Raw genomic sequence first — 17539 nt, 5'->3', positions numbered from 1 at the left:
TATCCGGAGAATCCCGGACCTAGCTAGCTAAGGGTACTGCATGTCCACGGCGGCGCTAGGGCACCTCTAAGGCCCCACCCCCGGGTCAGACCAGGCCGCGCCCCACTCCTCGCGAGAGGGCCGCGCTTGCCCAGGAAGGTTCAGAGGCGGAAGTGGGGTACCGGAAGCGACAGTTGCCATGGAGCCCGCGGAGGACTGGCTGGTGGAATCCTTGCGCTTGTAAATCGTGTGGGCTTGGGACGTGGATCCGGGCCTGGAGCTGGCTTGGGGGCGGACGGGCGTGGCGTGGAGCACGCAGGGAACTCGCGGCATGTGGGGCGGGACCTGTACGGAGGACTCCGCCTGGGCCTCGGCTCCCGCAGCTGGGAAATGGCACCTTCCTGTGTGCACAAATTGTGTGAAGTACTAGTAGGGGCAGTGCTTGTGGAGGATAATAATAACATAAGTGACTGTTTATTTTGCGCCAGGCTCTGAGTTAAACCTTAAACAAAGATTATCTCGATTCCTCACATCAACCTTGGGGAGTCTGAGTACTCTAGGAGTTCCATTTTACAGATGAGGACGAGGCTCAGGGAAATTGTGACTGGCCTGCTCCCAGTCACACAGGGGATGAAATGTGTAACAAGACTTGATCCCAGTTCTGCCTGATTCCAGAGCCTGGGCCCCCAACTGCCGAACCATGCTAACATCTCAGGTTCTTTAACAGCTGTAAAGTGCCATGCATCGTGTGACGTTGTGTCCCTATCATGCAGGTACCAGGATTTCCATGCATTCGACCTCTCGGGAGCCACTCGAGTCCTTGAATGGATTGGTGACAAAGGTGATATGCCCTGCCTGGCCCTAAAGAACCACTCCTCAAGCTGGAACTCAGGAGCTCAGCCCAGAGGGACCCAACCACTCTTCTGGGAGCTTGAGGGCCTCTTGGTCACTTGTAGCAATTTCATGCCCCATCAGCATTATATATCTCTTATGAAAATCTAGATCTCTTCCATCCCTCAGTACAAGGCTGAATACCAATGGCAGAAGAGTTTATCTTTGCTTTGGAAGATTTGGCAGAGTGTCTGGACCCATCCGTGGTCCAGAATCTTTCTAGCACTTTGTCACAGCTTATTCTGCTTCTTTTTCCAGGAATCTTGGTTGCTGGCTATGAAAGCCTGAAAAAAAATGAGATTCTTCATCTGATATTACCTCTCAGACTTTCTGTAAAAGAAAACCAGGTAACTTGAAATATTTATGCTGAGTATATGTGTCTACTTCTACTCATTTATTAAATCTTTATGGAGTTCCTATTGTCTACTAAATATTGTCCTGGATACTAGAAAGAGAGAAACTGTAAGCACTGGGCCTGCCCTTATAGTCTAATAAAGGGAGGCAAATGTGCACAGAGGTAAGTTGTACAGAAAGTCCTGGGATTTACAGAGGGCTCCTAGAGCAAGAAGTCAATTATACTTTATGAAGAATAGATTTAGGGGGAATTCCCTGGTGGTCCAGTGGTTAAGACGCCACGCTTCCACTGCAGGGGGCCTGGGTTCGATCCCTGGTCGGGGAACCAAGATACCATAAGCCGTGCCACACAGCCGGAAAAAAAAAAAATTTAGGGAGCAATTAGAGTATGAAGGGTGGTTGAAACCTTAGAATGGTTAAGATCACCTAGGATGAATGTGTAGTATATAAAGAATAAGAGCAGAAGATGGCTAAAGACAGAGCCTCAGGGAGAACATTTAAGAAATGGGTAGAGGAAGATGATGAACCCACAAGGAGTACTGAGAAAGAATAGTCTTTGAAGAAGGAGGAGTCTCAGAAAAGGCCAGTGATCCAGAAGCCAAGAGAAAAGAATGTGTCACGAAGAGTTGATAGCTGCCTAATGTTACTATAAAATCACTTCAGCCTCATTGGCTAGATCAGTCCGGCCTTTATTGCCCTTGGGTAAATTGCCTTCCTAATGTTCTTGATCTTCCTCATCCCTACCCCTGAAGCTAAGTCAGGAGCTCAACAAAATTGAGCCTTGATGAGAGACCTGATTTACCTCCCACCTCACCCCTGGCTTTCCCTCTGTTCTCTTGTGGCCACCTCCTCCTCCCCTGCCTCTGGTTCCTCACGTGGAGATAGTAGAGTCTAGTGGCTAAAAGCATGGACTTCGGTTAGACAGACTTGGGTTCAGATGTATAACATAACCCCTGTGACCTTAGAAAAGTTGCTTAAGCTCCCTATGCCTTGGCTTTGTCGTTTTAGAACAGGGATAATTATAGTGCCCAGGTCACAGAGTGGTTGTAAGAATTCAACATGATAGAGTAAAGCACTAAACAGGGTGGCTGACACAGTGAGCACTGGATAATTGGCAGTTGTATTTTTTTTAATTAATTAGTTTATTTAATTTATTTATTTGGCTGCGTTGGGTCTTCAGTGCTGCGCTGGCTTTCTCTGGTTGCGGTGAGCGGGGGCTACTCTTCGTTGCGGTGCGCGGGCTTCTCATTGCGGTAGCTTCTCTTCTTGCGGAGCATGGGCTCTAGGTGCGTGGGCTTCAGTAGTTGTGGCTCGCGGGCTCTAGAGCAGAGGCTCAGTAGCCGTGGTGCACAGGCTCAGTTGCTCTGCGGCATGTGGGATCTTCCTGGACCAGGGATCGAACCCGTGTCCCTTGCATTAGCAGGTGGATTCCTTTTTTTTTTTTTAATACCATGCATTTTCTTTTTTTCTTTATCTGTTTTTTAAATTTTATTTACTTTTGGTTGCTTTGGGTCTTCGTTGTGGTGCGTGGGCTTCTTGTTGCGGTGGCTTCTCTTGTTGCAGAGCACGGGCTCTAGGCACACGGGCTTCATAGTTGTGGCACGCAGGCTTCAGTAGTTGTGGCACGCAGGCTCAGTAGTTGTGGCTCGCGGGCTCTAGAGCACAGGCTCAGTTGTTGTGGTGCACGGGCTTAGTTGCTACGTGGCATGTGGGATCTTCCCGGACCAGGGCTCGAACCCGTGTCCCCTACATTGGCAGGCAGATTCTTAACCACTAGCAGGTGGATTCTTAACCACTGAGCCACCAGGGAAGTCCTGGCAGTTGTATTTTTATTGCTGGAAGAACCCACCTAACTTCCAGTGCGAGGTGTGGGGAGGAATGGGGCTGTGTTAGTTGGCTGATACATTCCACCTTTCTCTGTTAAGCCTCTGTGACTCCTCTAAGAAGGCTTGGAATATAACACTTGTGCTGTGGTGAAAGTTTAGAAGAAAGGTTCTGGATGTGTAGGAAAGAAAGGAAGCTATCTGTGTAGGCAGCTGAGACCAACATTTGCAAATAACAGCACCCTGAGGCCCTGCCCAGAGAAGCATCATTGCCACCTGAGCGGCTTCCGTGGCTTCCTGCTAGGCTGGGAAATGGCTCCTTACCTAGAACTTGTCTGAAACGTTCCTTTGGAGAGTGGTCCCCTATCTGATTGGCCACCTCTTTTTATTTTAGGGCTTACTCCCTGAAAGAGATTTCAAGGTACGCCATGGAGGATTTTCAGACAGGTCTGTCTTTGATCTGAAGTATGTGCCAGACACCAGGTATGGTCAGCTCTGTGACCCAGACCTTCCATTCAGGATGGAGTGGCTGGAACTTTAGGGGTATCCTGTATCTTTATCACCACCCCTCCCCGTCCCGCCTCAGCACAGGGGCACATGGGAGGGCACGTGCACACACAGATCTGGAATACAAAGAAACCAGTGCTCGGTGGCTTTACGGTCCCTCACGGACCTCTTGATTATGGTAACCCACAGATTGCTGGCGTTGCTCTAGGGAATAGATATAAAGTAGAAGGGATGCTCTTAGTTTCTCAGAGAGCTGGTGGTGGGTAGTTGGGGCTAATAGCTCAGTTGGCAGAGGCCGGAGCCTCTGGGTGAGGGTTCTGTATTCAGGCTGCCTGCTGGGTCCTCTAGCACACGTCATGCCACGTGGAAGCCAGGGCTCAGTCCCACGACTCTCTGTGAGCTGTGGACCTGTCCCTAAAGGCGAACAAGCCTGCTCCTCTGTTAAGTGAGGGTGACTGATCTTGAGGACCCCTCCCTGCGTAAGCTCTCCTGATACGGGGAGTGTAGGAATCCCAAGCTGAGTGGGCTGGAGAGGGAGAGGCTGAGGGCTATGTGGGTGAGCTCCCCGCTGTCTGGGCTGAGATTTCCTATCCATCCTGAATAGGTTGCTGGTGACCAGTGGCCTTCCCGGTTGTTACCTGCAGATGTGGCAGATTACGGAGGACAGCGGTAAGTGACTTTGACTTGGCGGGGTTGGGTTTGTAGGAAAGCCTGTTACTCTCACACCCCCAATCCCTAATCTGAGCCAGTTAAGAAACAGACTCAGAGCCAGTGGGAATTAAAATGCAGTATCTACTGGGACTTCCCTGGCAGTCCAGTGGTTAAGACTCTGCGCTTCCACCGCAGGGGGCACGGGTTCAGTCCCTGGTCGGGGAGCTAAGATCCCACATGCCACACGGCGTGGCCAAAAAATTCTTTTTAAAATGCAATATCTGCTTCAATGCAGCAAAGGTGAATTAGCAGCCACAGCAGTGCACACAAGCCCCAAGTGGAGCTTCCTATAGCTTGCTTCAGGAATTGAGTTTACCAGCCCAGCCAGAGGCAGAGCACCTGGTGAACTTCGGGCCTCTCCCACCCCGGGCAGGGGCAGAGCGAGGGCAGCAGGGAGGTCACCTCTCATTGCAGCCATGCTGCTCTCAGGGAGGGAAAACAGTGAGTGAGCATGAGGCTGGGCTGACCAGTCTCCCACTCAGAGACGTCACTCTGCTGCCCAACGGGAACAGGAAAGTTGGGAAAGGCTCAGGAAGCGTTAGTCCTGTTCCTCTGGGAGTCGGGGAGTTCCCTCATAGTATCCCCTCCAGCAGGAGGTTTGCGGTTCCCCTGTCAGGCAGGCACCGGAGCCTGCAGCCCTGATCCAGCCCCTGCCATCCCTCCTTGGGTTAGACCATTGCTGACCAGCGTGGAAGCGGGCCTCAAAGGCAAAGACAGCCACTCTTGGAACTGCCCCTTGGCTTGTGTGGTCCTCTGCCTCACTTGGATGCTTCCCAGAAACCAGTAGCAGCTATTGGCTTCTCCCCAAGCTTCATTGCTGCAGGAAGGCGCTTCTGGTCCTCATTTGGTTTTTGAGGTCGCTGACCCTGTGGACTTTCCTTTGTTGTTTCTTCCTTGTCACTTGTCTGATGCTGTAGCTTCCAGGTGTGTGTATATCCTTATTTGTAGTTATGATTGTTTATTTTTTCATAATTTTATTGAAAGTCACCCATTTTAAGTATACAGTTCAGTGATTTTTTTTTTTTTAGTAAATTAACAAGTTGTGCAACCACCACTATAATCAGTTTTGGATATTTTCATGACCCCAGTAAGATCCATCATGCCAATTACTATTAACCCCCATGCCCACACCCTGCCCCAGGCGACCACTAATCTGCTTTCTGTCTCTATGATAGATTTGCCTTTTCTGGATATTTCATATCAATGGAATCATACAATATGTGGTCTCTTGTATCTGGCTTCGTTCACTGAGCATAGTACTTTTGTTTCCACCATGTCATACAATGTCATAACGTGTATCAGCAGTTTGTTCCTTTTTATGGCTGAACAGTATTCCATTTATGGATGTATCACATTTGTCTATCTGTTCACCAGTTGATGGATCTGATTTTTGGTTATTAGGAATAATGCTGCTAAGAACATTCATGTACAAGTCTCTGTGTGGACATATGTCTTCGTATGTCTTGGATAGACATTAGGAATAAAATTGCTGGATCATGTGGTAAATTTATGTTTGATTTTTTAAGAAACTCCCAAACTCTTTTCCAAAATGGCTTCATCATTTACATTCCCACCAGCAGTGTATGAGGGTTCCTGTTTCTCCATGTCCTCACCAACATTTTATTATCTGTCTTTTTTTTTTTTTTTTTTTACTGGCAAGGATGTGGGTCAACAGTAACTTTTTTTTTTCTAATGTTACTTTTAATTAATTTATTTAATTTTATTTTTTGGCTGTGTTGGATCTTCGTTTCTGTGTGAGGGCTTTCTCTAGTTGTGGCAAGCGGGGGCCACTCTTCATTGCGGTGCGCGGGCCTCTCGCCATCGTGGTCTCTCTTGTTGTGGAGCACAGGCTCCAGACGCGCAGGCTCAGTAGTTGTGGCTCACGGGCCTAGTTGCTCCGTGGCATGTGGGATCTTCCCAGACCAGGGCTCGAACCTGTGTCCCCTGCATTGGCAGGCAGATTCTCAACCACTGCGCCACCAGGGAAGCCCTATCTGTCTTTTTTTATTAAAGCTGTCCTAATGGATGTGAAATTGTATATCATGTGGCTTTCATTTGCAATTCCTTAATGACTAATAATGTTGAGCATCTTTTTATATGCTTATTAGCCATTCATGTATCTTTGGTAAAATGCCTATTTGAATCTTCCTAAGGGTGTTTTGTTGTTATTTTTTTTCCGCCAGCAGGCTGAGATAACATGCTGTCACAGGCCCTTTGATATTCCAGTTTCACTGTACATTTTAATAGATACTTGTTTGGATTAATTAACAATCTATAAGATGTAACAGTAATATTAATGAGTGTATATTATATTCCAGTCACTGTACTAATCACTTTCCATGTGTGATCTCATTAAATTCTCATGAGTCTGAGAACAAACTCTTTCCCAGAGAGGCTAACTTGTTCAAAGTCACAAAGATGGTTGCAGAACCAAGACTTAAATCTAGTCTGACTTCAGAGTCTGCTTATAACTATGCCTGGTGGTAACTATAGTTAGATAATAATAATTGATCTCAGTATAGTATGTAAAGGGCTCTGAAAAAAAGGTCGTAGGGTATTTACTTACTGGCAACATAGTCTGTGCCACCATTTTGCTTAGATCTGGTTCCTGGAAGTAAGATCTACTTATGAAAGGGCACATAATAATAATAATAATAATAATAATAATTATTATTATTATTATTATTATTATTACTGTTATTTGTAGCAGTAGCTAGCATTTCATCATTCAGTCGTTATTCATTGTGTGCTTCCAGTGTGCCAAGCATTGGGCAAGGTTCTGGGGATATAACAGCAAGCACTCACATAGATGTTCCATGCTTTCTTGGTGCTTATATTTTATCAAATATTTTGCCCACTTTTTGATTGGCTGTTTTGTCTTTATTGACTTGTGAGAGTTCTTTGTACATTCTAGATACATGTTATTTATCAGATATATGTTTTGCTAGTATTTTCTCCCTGTCTTTTCATTTTCTTAATAGTGTCCTTTGAAGCATAAAAGTTTTAAATTTTGATGAGGTCCGTTTTAATAATAAAACAGTGTCATATCTAAGAAATCTTTACTTAATCCATAGATTTTCCCCAGTGTTTTTTTTTTCCAAAAGTTTTATTGTTTTAGCTCCAACATTTAAGTCTGTGATCTCTTTAGAGTTAACTTTTGTGTATGGTAGGTATGAGGGAAGGGTCTAAGTTCATCTTTTTCATGTGAATGTCTGGTTGTCCATTTGTCAAAAAGCCTGGCCTTTCTCCACTGACCTGCGTTGGTGCCTTTGGTGAAAATCGGTTGATTGTGAATATAAGGATTTATTTCTGGACTCTCCATTCGGTTCCAGTGATCTCTATGTCGATCCTTATGTCAGTAACTTACAGTTTGTTTTTTTTTTAATTTTATTTATTTATTTATGGCTGTGTTGGGTCTTCGCTTCTGCGCGAGGGCTTTCTCTAGTTGCAGCAAGCGGGGGCCACTCCTCATCGTGGTGCGTGGGCCTCTCACTGTCGTGGCCTCTCTTGTTGTGGAGCACAGGCTCCAGATGCGCAGGCTCAGTAGTTGTGGCTCACGGGCCTAGTTGCTCCGCAGCATGTGGGATCCTCCCAGACCAGGGCTCGAACCCGTGTCCCCTGCATTGGCAGGCAGATTCTCAACCGCTGCGCCACCAGGGAAGCCCCTATAGTTGTTTTTTATCTTTCTCTAAAAATAGGCTGCGTGGGGCAGCAATGGTTTAAAGATGAGGGGGCGCCTTGGAGCTCTTTTGCCCTGACAGTGCCTGGGGTACCAGGTGCCATGTAGAACCTGTAGCCCCAGGCCCAGGAGAGCTAGGCCCAAGGAGACTTGCTCTGACACCCATATGAGAGTAGGAAATCAGATAGTTACCTTCCCCTGGATATTAGTGCAGAATATTCCAGAATCTGGGGAAGGCTGGCCAGCTGTTTTCCTAGATGCCTAAAAATGTAGCATTATCTTGGTGAATTTTCCAAGGTCCAGGTTTGACCTACAGCTTTGGTATCTCAGAAACCTGATTCTGTCAGCACACTCAGAACAAATCTAATCTGTTATTAGGGGCAGACACGCTCACCAGACTCACAGGACTGCTGTATAAACCAGAACGCAGATTTATTAGTTTATAATGAAAAAATAAGTATCCCTAAAAGTGGAATATTCCAATCCTTATTCTTTTCCTATAGAAGACCTAACCTAATCAAAGCCTGCATGATAAACATAACCATAACAAGAGGAATCAGCTCCGAGGCTTCCAAATGGTGTTTTCATAAGCTATCTTAGGCAGAGAGTATAGAACTTGTGAAGGCTTGGCTCCCCAGGCCTAGGTGCTGTCCAGGCCCCTGGAGGGAGGGCCTGTGGCCTCCCCTCTCAGCTCTGGGGCTGAGGGGTCCACTGAGAATGTCTTTAGATGGAGACATACCTAACAGCCTCAGCTGAATGTCTCCCGAAGCCTCTACTTGGAAGTTAACTTCAGTCTGGAGTGGCTCTCTCTGCCGTGGACGGGCCCCAGCATTTTCTTTGCCTTTGTGGCTGAACAGCCCCCTCTCATGGCCACCACTTCTCCTTTTGACGTGGTAATATGTTAGCTCAGTACTGCAGGTCTGGAGCCATTCTGACTCCTTAAGGAGTGTGCCTACTGCAGCTCTGACCCGTTCTGTTGGTTTAATCTTCAGACAGCCTTCTTTCTTTTATTGCCCAGTTCTTGGAGGTGCCTCACTGCACCTTTTGCTTTGATTTTGTAGTAGTTTTTCTTTTCATTTGGCTAGTTGGTGTGGATTTCCTAAAGGGGGCATTTTGACACTGACAAGAGAGGGGATGAGGAGGAACCTGCATTTCTTTCCTGTTGTAACTACGGAGCACAACCCTCCAGTCAGGAGCTCTGAAGCCTTTGTCTTCCACTGCATCTTTGAAATAGGTCTTTGAAGGCTTTCCCTTGACCTCCTCCTTCCCCGCCATCAGGGGACAAATCATATCTGAGAACCACCCCTGGCTCAGAGCAGCAGGTCCTGGGGAATCTGTTCCGGGTTCCTCAGAGTCTGTGGAAGGGGGAGAGGGAGCCGCTTAAGTGGGGCCCGGGGGAGTGAGGCAAGCTGTGCTGGGCTGGTTTGAATCGCAGCCTCACTGGCACTCGCCGGAGACACATGGTCCTGAGGCTCAGCTGTTTTGTCTGCTCCGACCTCTGCGGCTCCTAGGGTAGAGCAGTTATGTTCAACAAGTCTAGACGAAGTGCACTGAGAGTCTGTGGCTTGGGGAGCAGGACTCAAGGGGCCTCTGCATCCTAGCCCAGCCTGGCCGCACCTTCTGTGACTCCTTGTATGTGAACTGTCTCCAGGGAACTGACTGCCACGTGCTCGCTTGATAAGCCGTGTTAGTGTTCCTTCTCTCATCCGTCCCTTCCTCATCCTCTTACCTATCCTCTAGAATTTAAAAATACATAGATCTCCATTTTCTTCAGAGAATGTGAAACCAAACAGTGAGCTCCCTCTTGGAGCAAGAAAATATAAAATGGAAAATATGCATCTCCCTTTAAGTAGTTTGTACAGCAAACTACTTGTTCTGAACTATGTTATAAATGGAGAATGCAGAGACGGGAACCTGTCTGCTGTCGAAGCAGACTGAGGTGAACAAAGTTAAAATTTGATTTAACCTGAGGGCAAGTATGTCTTTTTAACGTTCAGTGTAAAAAAGATGTGGGCTTTCTTGCCCTGTTTATGTTTGAAGACAAAGACATCTGTGTTATAACCTTGACCTGTTAGGATTCGGCCAATTGCTTGAGGTCATGGGACATGTTTTTGAAGAAATAATATTACTTCATGAACTCCGTTCCTGTTATTTTCAGTTAAGGTGTAAACAACATCATCGGCGTGTTCTTTCCTTTTCTCTTCCTTTATTTGTTCTCTACAAAACTATAAAAAGCCAGAATTGCTTGGGAGGTTTTGAGATGGCTGCTGTGATTCATTATCTCCCATGTGCGAAACAGTTCATAAGACAAATTATAGAGAAACTACAGTGGTTCTGACAGTTTCCAAAAAGTAAACACAACGCACAGTGATTATGTCTCCACATCCTCTCTCGCCAGCTGTGAGCCCGTCTCCCCTGACCTTCTGGCAGGCCTTCACCATGGAATGTTTCAAACCTGCATTAACATTCTGGACTTTAGCCGCTTCCATCTTCCCCCAGATGTCATCAAGGCTGTCAGCACCATTGATGTGCGCGAGAAGGAGGGGCGTCTCTGGCCCAGGGTGGCCATCTTCTCGTCGGCGGCGCCCAGAGTCCTCCACGGGGCCAGGCTCAGCAGTCTGAAGGTGGTGGATCTGGAATCACAGAAGACCACGTACAGCTCAGGTACCGCAGCCCCTTGCCAGCTCCTCAAGCCCCACCCAGCCACGCTGGAAGCCGAATCCAACCCTGTGTGCCAGCTGCTGGGGAAACGAGATGAGTGAGAGGCAAGGCCAGGCCTCGGGGGCTCCTGTTCCGGGGCTGGGGAAGGCAGTCCGGGACCAGCACACAATCAGCCAGGCGGACCGTGTGAGATGAGAAGGCGGCAGGAAATGGTTCGCTCGGCTGGGGGCCGGTGGGGAGCTGCCCAGAGGAGGGGGCTTGGACCAGCCAACGCTGCCAAACCGCTGGACCCATCTGACTGCAGCCACTTTTCTCCTCTCGCCCCGCCATCCAGGTGTCAGTGACGGCGAGTTGCTGAGTAGCCTGCAGGTCCTGGACGCAGACACCTTTGCTTTCTGCTGCACCTCAGGCCGCCTGGGGCTTGTCGACACCCGCCAGAAGTGGACCCCGTCAGAGAACCTCAGGCCCGGCTCTGGGTCCGCTGGAGGGAGGTGGTGTGCAGAAGCTGGGGGCCGGGGCCCTGGGCCCAGCATTGCCAGCCTTGGCTCGGACGGGCAGCTCTGTCTTCTTGACCCCCGGGATCTCTGCCAGCCGGTGAGCTTGGTCCAGTGCCCAGTGTCCACGCCTAGCCCTGACCCAGAGCTGCTGCGAGTGACTTGGGCTCCAGGCCTGGACAACTGCTTGGCCATTTCAGGTACTGCTGAGAGGATTTTGTGTCTGTCACTTGATCTCTCTCTTCCGGGGACTCTTGAGTGCTCAGGAAGGAGCCCATAGTCCCTTAGTAAATCTGGCCCCAGAAGTTAAAGTTGCTCACAGAAAAGCTCCAAATTAGCTCTCCAGGTTCTTCAGTGGCGGCCCTTCCACATCCTGGCTACCAGACTTCCCCACGTTGGTAGCAGGCCTTTCCTGTCCCAGCAGGAATTCAGTTCTGAGGTTGGTGGAGAGGCTGCGGATGGTAAGACACTAGGACAGCCACGGGCTGCACCAGGGAGAGGTGATAGGGTCTCAGCGGTGCCGCTCAGTCTTCTCGCTTTTAGAATTACAGCAAGCTAGCTAGGTCAGCAGGCTCCTGGGTCTGGCCCAGCAGTATCTAGTTGAATGAGGGTGTGTAATGAGGTATCTGAAAGCCGATGGAAGGATCCTCTGATGGGGGGAGAGGTTGAAAGAACAGTTGAGAGAGCAAGAGAGGGTCATTGGTTATGGCAGGATCCAGAAAGAGCAGAAGAGCAGAACCAGGCTTGGGTAGTTCTCTCTAAAGGCTTCTCTTTCCCCCATCAAGTAGGAGACAAGGCCATCTGCTGAGAGGGACTCACATGTGGAGGGATTAGAATTGGGGGCAAATGGAAGAGGTTTGAAAAGTCTCTAAAGCCTCCGTTTCTTGGGAAAATGATAGTACCTACTTCATACAGTTGTGAGGGTTAAAAGAGAGAATGCAAGATTAGCCTCGGGCCTGGCACGTGATAGATGGACAACAGATGCTTATTGTTATATGCTCCGAGGAGTCATCAGCCGCCGACATTGACGGCAGATGTTACATGCCCTTCCGTTGGCCTTTAATTTTATTTATTTATTTATTTGGCTGTACCGCACAGCTTGTGGGATCTTAGTTCCCCAACCAGGGATAGAACCCACGCCCTCAGCAGTGAAAGCGCAGAGTCCAAACCACTGGACCGCCGAGGAATTCCCTCAGTTGGCCTTTAAGTATCTTGTGGCTATTTGATTCCTCATCCTCTAGCCTGTTTTGGTTCCGTAGAGCATTCAGAGATTCAGCGTCAGTGCTCTCTTTTCTTGTTCTTCCTCAGGTTTTGATGGGACGGTCCAGGTCTATGACGTCACGTCTTGGGGTGGAACGGGGCGCCAAGTAGAACCTGTCTTCACTCACAAAGGTCACATCTTCCTAGACGGCAATGGGATAGACACTGCTCCACTGGTCACCACCCACACCTGGCACCCCTGCAAACCAAGGACTTTGTTGTCCGCAGCAAGTGATGCCTCTCTGCACGTATGGGACTGGGTGGACCTCCATGCTGCCTGCTGACTCCAGCATCTTTCCGCCCAGGCCCTAGGAAGCTGCTGTATAGCAAGGATGTTGATTCAGGATACAAGTGACCACAGAGCCCTGTTACCAGCTGAGTGGCCGTGGGTAAGTTAACCAGCCTCTCAGTCCCAGTTTCTTTATTTGTAGAATGAGACTGGTAATAACTACCTGGCAGGACTGTTGGGAAAGTTAGAAGTAACATATTTAAAAATAACTGGTAAGGGGACTTCCCTGGTGGCACAGTGGTTAAGACTCCGTGCTCCCAATGCAGGGGGCCCGGGTTCAATCCCTGGTCAGGGAACTAGATCCCACATGCATGCTGCAACTAAGAGTTCGCATGTCACAACTAAGGAGCCCGTCTGCCGCAACTAAGACCCAGCACAACCAAATAAATAATAAAAATAATAATAGTAACCGGTAGGATGCATGGCACAATAAATATTTGGTAGCTACTCTTAGATCTGGGAGCCCCATTTCCCCCAAGTGTAAAATGGCAGCGTTTTACCCCTGTCTGCATTCACAATATCATGGAATCTGAAGAGCCAACGGATGTAAACAGGTTTTGTGAAATTTTTACAGACGTGAAAATGTATAGTGACAGATAATCATGAAAAAAGTCAACCCCAGTAGCAATGAAGGAAATAGCAATTAAAATAAGGTTATGCCATTTTTATCTACTAAATTGCCAAATTTTAAAACATTTTTGCCTTGAACAGCTGATAAAGGTTACATGGTACACAATTCAGAAGGTACAGAGGAGCAGCTTGTTTCTTTATCCCAGTTGTACGATGTACCATTGTTCAGTTGAACCATAATTTATATACCCAGGCTTCTGTTATGTGGTAATTAAAATTTTCTAATCCTTTGAAATTACAAATAGTATGTACAACTTTTGTATCCATGAACAATATGTCTGTAGAATACATTTCTAAAATTAAAACTGCTAAGGCAGAGGATGTGAGCATTTTTCAATTTTATAAATACTGTCAAAGTGCCCGCCATAGAGATTGTGCCACTTTATGACGGCAACGATGATGATCAGTCTGATTCTCTTACCTCACCACCACTCTCCTTAGTGGCTTTTTGACCTTTGCCAGTCTGATAAATGAAAAATCATTATTTGTACTTTTAGTCTGCATTTCTCTTATGTGTGAGGTTGAGACTCTTCACATATTTAAAAGTTTGGGGGCAGCTGTTTTTAAAGGTGGTAACAGCCAGGGTGGGGAGCTAGGCATTCTCATCAGTACCACCTGCAGCTGGCGTTCAGGCAGAGACTGGCCACCCTCCTCTTGGGCGGTTCTCACTGGAACACGGCCTTCACCAGGGTGATGCTTTCCAACCCCTGACCCCCAGGGGAGTATGCCCAAAGGACATTTCTTTTGGTGGCCCGTAGCAAATATGAAAGTGTACCTGCATGTGATTCCTCACTGTCACATTTGTTAAAGGATTTTCAGCAATTTTCTTGTTGAAATTATTTGATTACTAGTCACAGTTTGGGCTCTGATTTTTTTTTAAAATAGCTTTATTGAGATATAATTCACATACCATACAATTCACCCATTTAAAATGTACAATTTAATGGGTTTTGGTATATTACTTTATTAGTTTTTAAAGATTATGGTAAAATATATCTAACAATTTGCCATTTTCCCCATTTTTAAGTGTACAACTCAGTGGCATTAATTACATTCACAATGTTGCATGACCAGCACCACTATTTATTTCCAAAACTTTTCATCACCCCAAACAAACTGACTCTTGTGGGCTCTGGTTTTTTGGCTTTCAGTTGGGCCTATTTGGTGTATTCTTCAGCTCGGCTCCTATAACAAAATGCCACAGACTGGGGTCTTAAACAACAGAGATTTACTTCTCACAGTTCTGGAGGCTGGGAAGTCCAATATCAAGGTGCTGGCTAGGTGGGTTTCATCCTGAGGCCTCTTCTCTTGGCTTGTAGGTGGCCACCATCTTGCTGTGTGCTCACATGACCTCTTCTCTCTGCTCAGGCAGAGAAAGCTCTGGTCTCTGTTCCTCTTCTTTTGACACCAGTCCTTTCAGATTAGAGCCTCACCCTTATGACATCACTTAACCTTAATTCCCTCTTAAAAGCTCTATCTCCAAATACAGTTACACTGGGGGTTATGGGGGTGGGAGGGGGGTATAATTTAGCCCATAGCATTTAGGAATTATTTTGAAGTAAGAAAAACCTAATAAATTTTCCAATGAAATGATTATTTTAAATTAATTTAACAAATGTAATGAATGAGCATTACATTTTGGAGAGGTGTAATTTAAAAATTTCAGGTGTAATTTAAAAATTTCAGACTCAAGATGTGATCCTTCTTACAATCGTCTGGAGTCTTCTTTCTAATCCTTTTCTTCCCCTCCATCGCCCTATGAGAACTGATTCTATAGATTCATTTCCAGAAAAAGGTAATTTCTTCTTTGCTGTGCGCCATTTCGGCTTAAGCTTCACAGGAACACTCTGCTTTCAGATAGAAGAGGAAACCTATATGACAAATCAGGGATTTTTTTTTTTCAGGAGAGTTGGATTACCAGCATAGCACTGGCTAAACTATATTATTTCACCAAGTAAAAGAGATGAATAATTTAGAAAATAGTAGAATTGATACATGAATTGAATAGCTGCTTTTCTAGGGACTTCGCAGGTGGCACAGTGGTTAAGAATCCGCCTGCCAATGCAGGGGATGTGGGTTCAAGTCCTAGTCCGGGAAGATCCCACATGCTGTTGGAGCAACTAAGCCCATGCGCCACAACTACTGAAGCCCACGCACGTAGAGCCCGTGCTCTGCAACAAGAGAAGCCACCGCATGAGAAGCCCACATGCAGCAACGAAGAGTAGCCCCCGCTCGCTGCAACTAGGGAAAGCCCACACGCAGCAACGAAGACCCAACGCAGCCAAATTAAAAAAAGAAAACTTAAAAAAAAATAAAAGAAGAAAAGCTACTTTTCTGAAAAATACTGATACATCAGTCAGTCATGGTCCAGCCAGGAAGACTGAATCCACACCAGATAATTCAGTGGAGGGAATTTCATTATGTGGTATCTGAAAGAGGATGCAAGGGAAAGTGAGGCCCTAAAGGAGGTGGTGGGTGTGTTGCCCAGAGCCCAGGAATGGGGCCTCCCAGTGGGAACTGAGCACAGTGATCTTGCCTGGCTGTGGCTGGGGCCGTGGCAGGATCTGAGACTGCAAACAGCTAGACTGCAGGAAGTACAGAGAAAGAAGTCCCCAGGCTTCTTTCCTTCCACCCTCCAACATCCTGCCTGTGCCATGAACCAAACCTGACAGGAGCTTGTCAGCAAGGGAGCCTGGGAAATGCAGCAAGCAGGGGACAGGCCCGGGATGGATCTGAGGACAAACAGGCAAATGACTGGCACCACAGCCAAACCTCCTCAAGCAAGAAAAAGGAAAAAACTGAATAAAGAAAATAGAACAAGGATATCACAACAGATCTAGAGAACAAGAATTATAAGAGAATATAGTGTGCACAATGATATTAATTTGAAAATCTCAAGATAAACAGTTAATTTTCTTGAAAATATACATTGATTTTTATAAATTTCTTTTTTTAGAAGAAAATCTGAACTATCCAATAAGAAAGAAAAAACTACTCAAGGAATAACACCAAAAAGAATATTGGCGGGGGGGGGGGGGGTGGACAATTTTGTAAATAATTTTTTTCCAAACTTTTAAAGAACAGAAAATTCCCATGCTATAGAGACTATTTCACATAAAAAATCTAAAAACTCATTTTATGAAGGTACTATAATCCTAATAACAAAACTTGGCCAAGAAACTGTGCTCAAATACAACACCACACTCTCTCAAGCTCAGGTATCCACACTAGACAGTGGCCTCAACACTATACTCCACAACAGTCCTTTTATAACCAATATTTTTTTTTCCAATAGCGAGAAATGTACTCATTTTAATGGAATTCCAAAAGATAGTATAATTTTAAATAAAATAGCCTAACAGGCACAGGTTATTAGAAACAGACACAAGCTACAAAAAGACTAAAAAAGGATACACAAATAGCTTTTAATGTATTGGAAATAAATGGCTTCATTCTCAGTTTTTTGGGGTTTTTTTTATGATTACAAACCAGGAACATTTTTATTGTTTATTCCCCGTAGACAAACTATATTAAGATTTTGGTGAAAACACATATTATTTTTTTTAACATCTTTATTGGAGTATATTTGCTTTACAATGGTGTGTTAATTTCTGTTTTATTCACAAAATGAATCAGCTATACATATATATATATCCCCATATCTCTTCCCTCTTGCATCTCCCTCCCTCCAACCCTCCCTATCCCACCCCTCTAGGTGGTCACAAAGCACCAAGCTGTGCTATGCGGCTGCTTCCCACTAGCTAGCTATTTTACATTTGGTAGTGTATATATGTCCATGCCACTCTCTCACTTCGTCCCAGCTTACCCTTCCCCCTCCCCGTGTCCTCAAGTCCATTCTCTAGTAGGTCTGCATCTTTATTCCCATCCTGCCCCTAGGTTCTTCATGACCCTTTTTTTTTTTTTTTTAGATTCCATATATATGTGTTAACATACGGTATTTGTTTTTCTCTTTCTGACTTACTTCACTCTGTATGACAGACTCTAGGTCCATCCACATCACTACAAATAACTCAATTTCGTTTCTTTTTATGGCTGAGTAGTATTCCATTGTATATATGTGCCACATCTTCTTTAACCATTCATCCCGTCGATGAACACTTAGGTTGCTTCCATGTCCTGGCGATTGTAAATAGAGCTGCAGTGAACATTGTGGTACATGACTCTTTTTGAATTATGGTTTTCTCAGGGTATATGCCCAGTAGTGGGATTGCTGGGTCGTATGGTATATAACCAATATTTT

At 46.1% G+C, this 17539-nt stretch overlaps 1 protein-coding gene across 1 annotated transcript; it reads left to right on the top strand.

Annotated features, from left to right (window-relative positions):
• The first annotated feature begins 157 nt into the window (after positions 1 to 157).
• On the top strand, positions 158 to 13768 carry WDR73 (WD repeat domain 73). The gene is made up of 8 exons (XM_068558307.1): positions 158 to 219; positions 753 to 820; positions 1129 to 1217; positions 3442 to 3530; positions 4159 to 4223; positions 10444 to 10608; positions 10940 to 11299; positions 12408 to 13768. Exons 1-8 carry the CDS (start codon positions 179 to 181, stop codon positions 12641 to 12643), a joined length of 1113 nt encoding a protein of 370 aa, XP_068414408.1. The 5' UTR covers positions 158 to 178; the 3' UTR covers positions 12644 to 13768.
• Positions 13769 to 17539: the final 3771 nt, after the last annotated feature.

Source organism: Eschrichtius robustus, chromosome 1 (assembly GCF_028021215.1).
Source record: "Eschrichtius robustus isolate mEscRob2 chromosome 1, mEscRob2.pri, whole genome shotgun sequence".
Taxonomy (NCBI): domain Eukaryota; kingdom Metazoa; phylum Chordata; class Mammalia; order Artiodactyla; family Eschrichtiidae; genus Eschrichtius; species Eschrichtius robustus.
The sequence above is the reverse complement of the archived record's forward strand: the minus strand, read 5'-3'. Positions and strand labels throughout refer to the sequence as shown.

Excerpts from the sequence above, each read along its gene's own strand:
- WDR73 (XM_068558307.1), top strand. The coding sequence starts at position 179 with ATGGAGCCCGCGGAGGACTGGCTGGTGGAATCCTTGCGCTT. Across the intron at positions 821-1,128 it reads TGAATGGATTGGTGACAAAG|GAATCTTGGTTGCTGGCTAT; the intron begins GTGATATGCCCT and ends TTCTTTTTCCAG. Across the intron at positions 11,300-12,407 it reads CAACTGCTTGGCCATTTCAG|GTTTTGATGGGACGGTCCAG; the intron begins GTACTGCTGAGA and ends GTTCTTCCTCAG.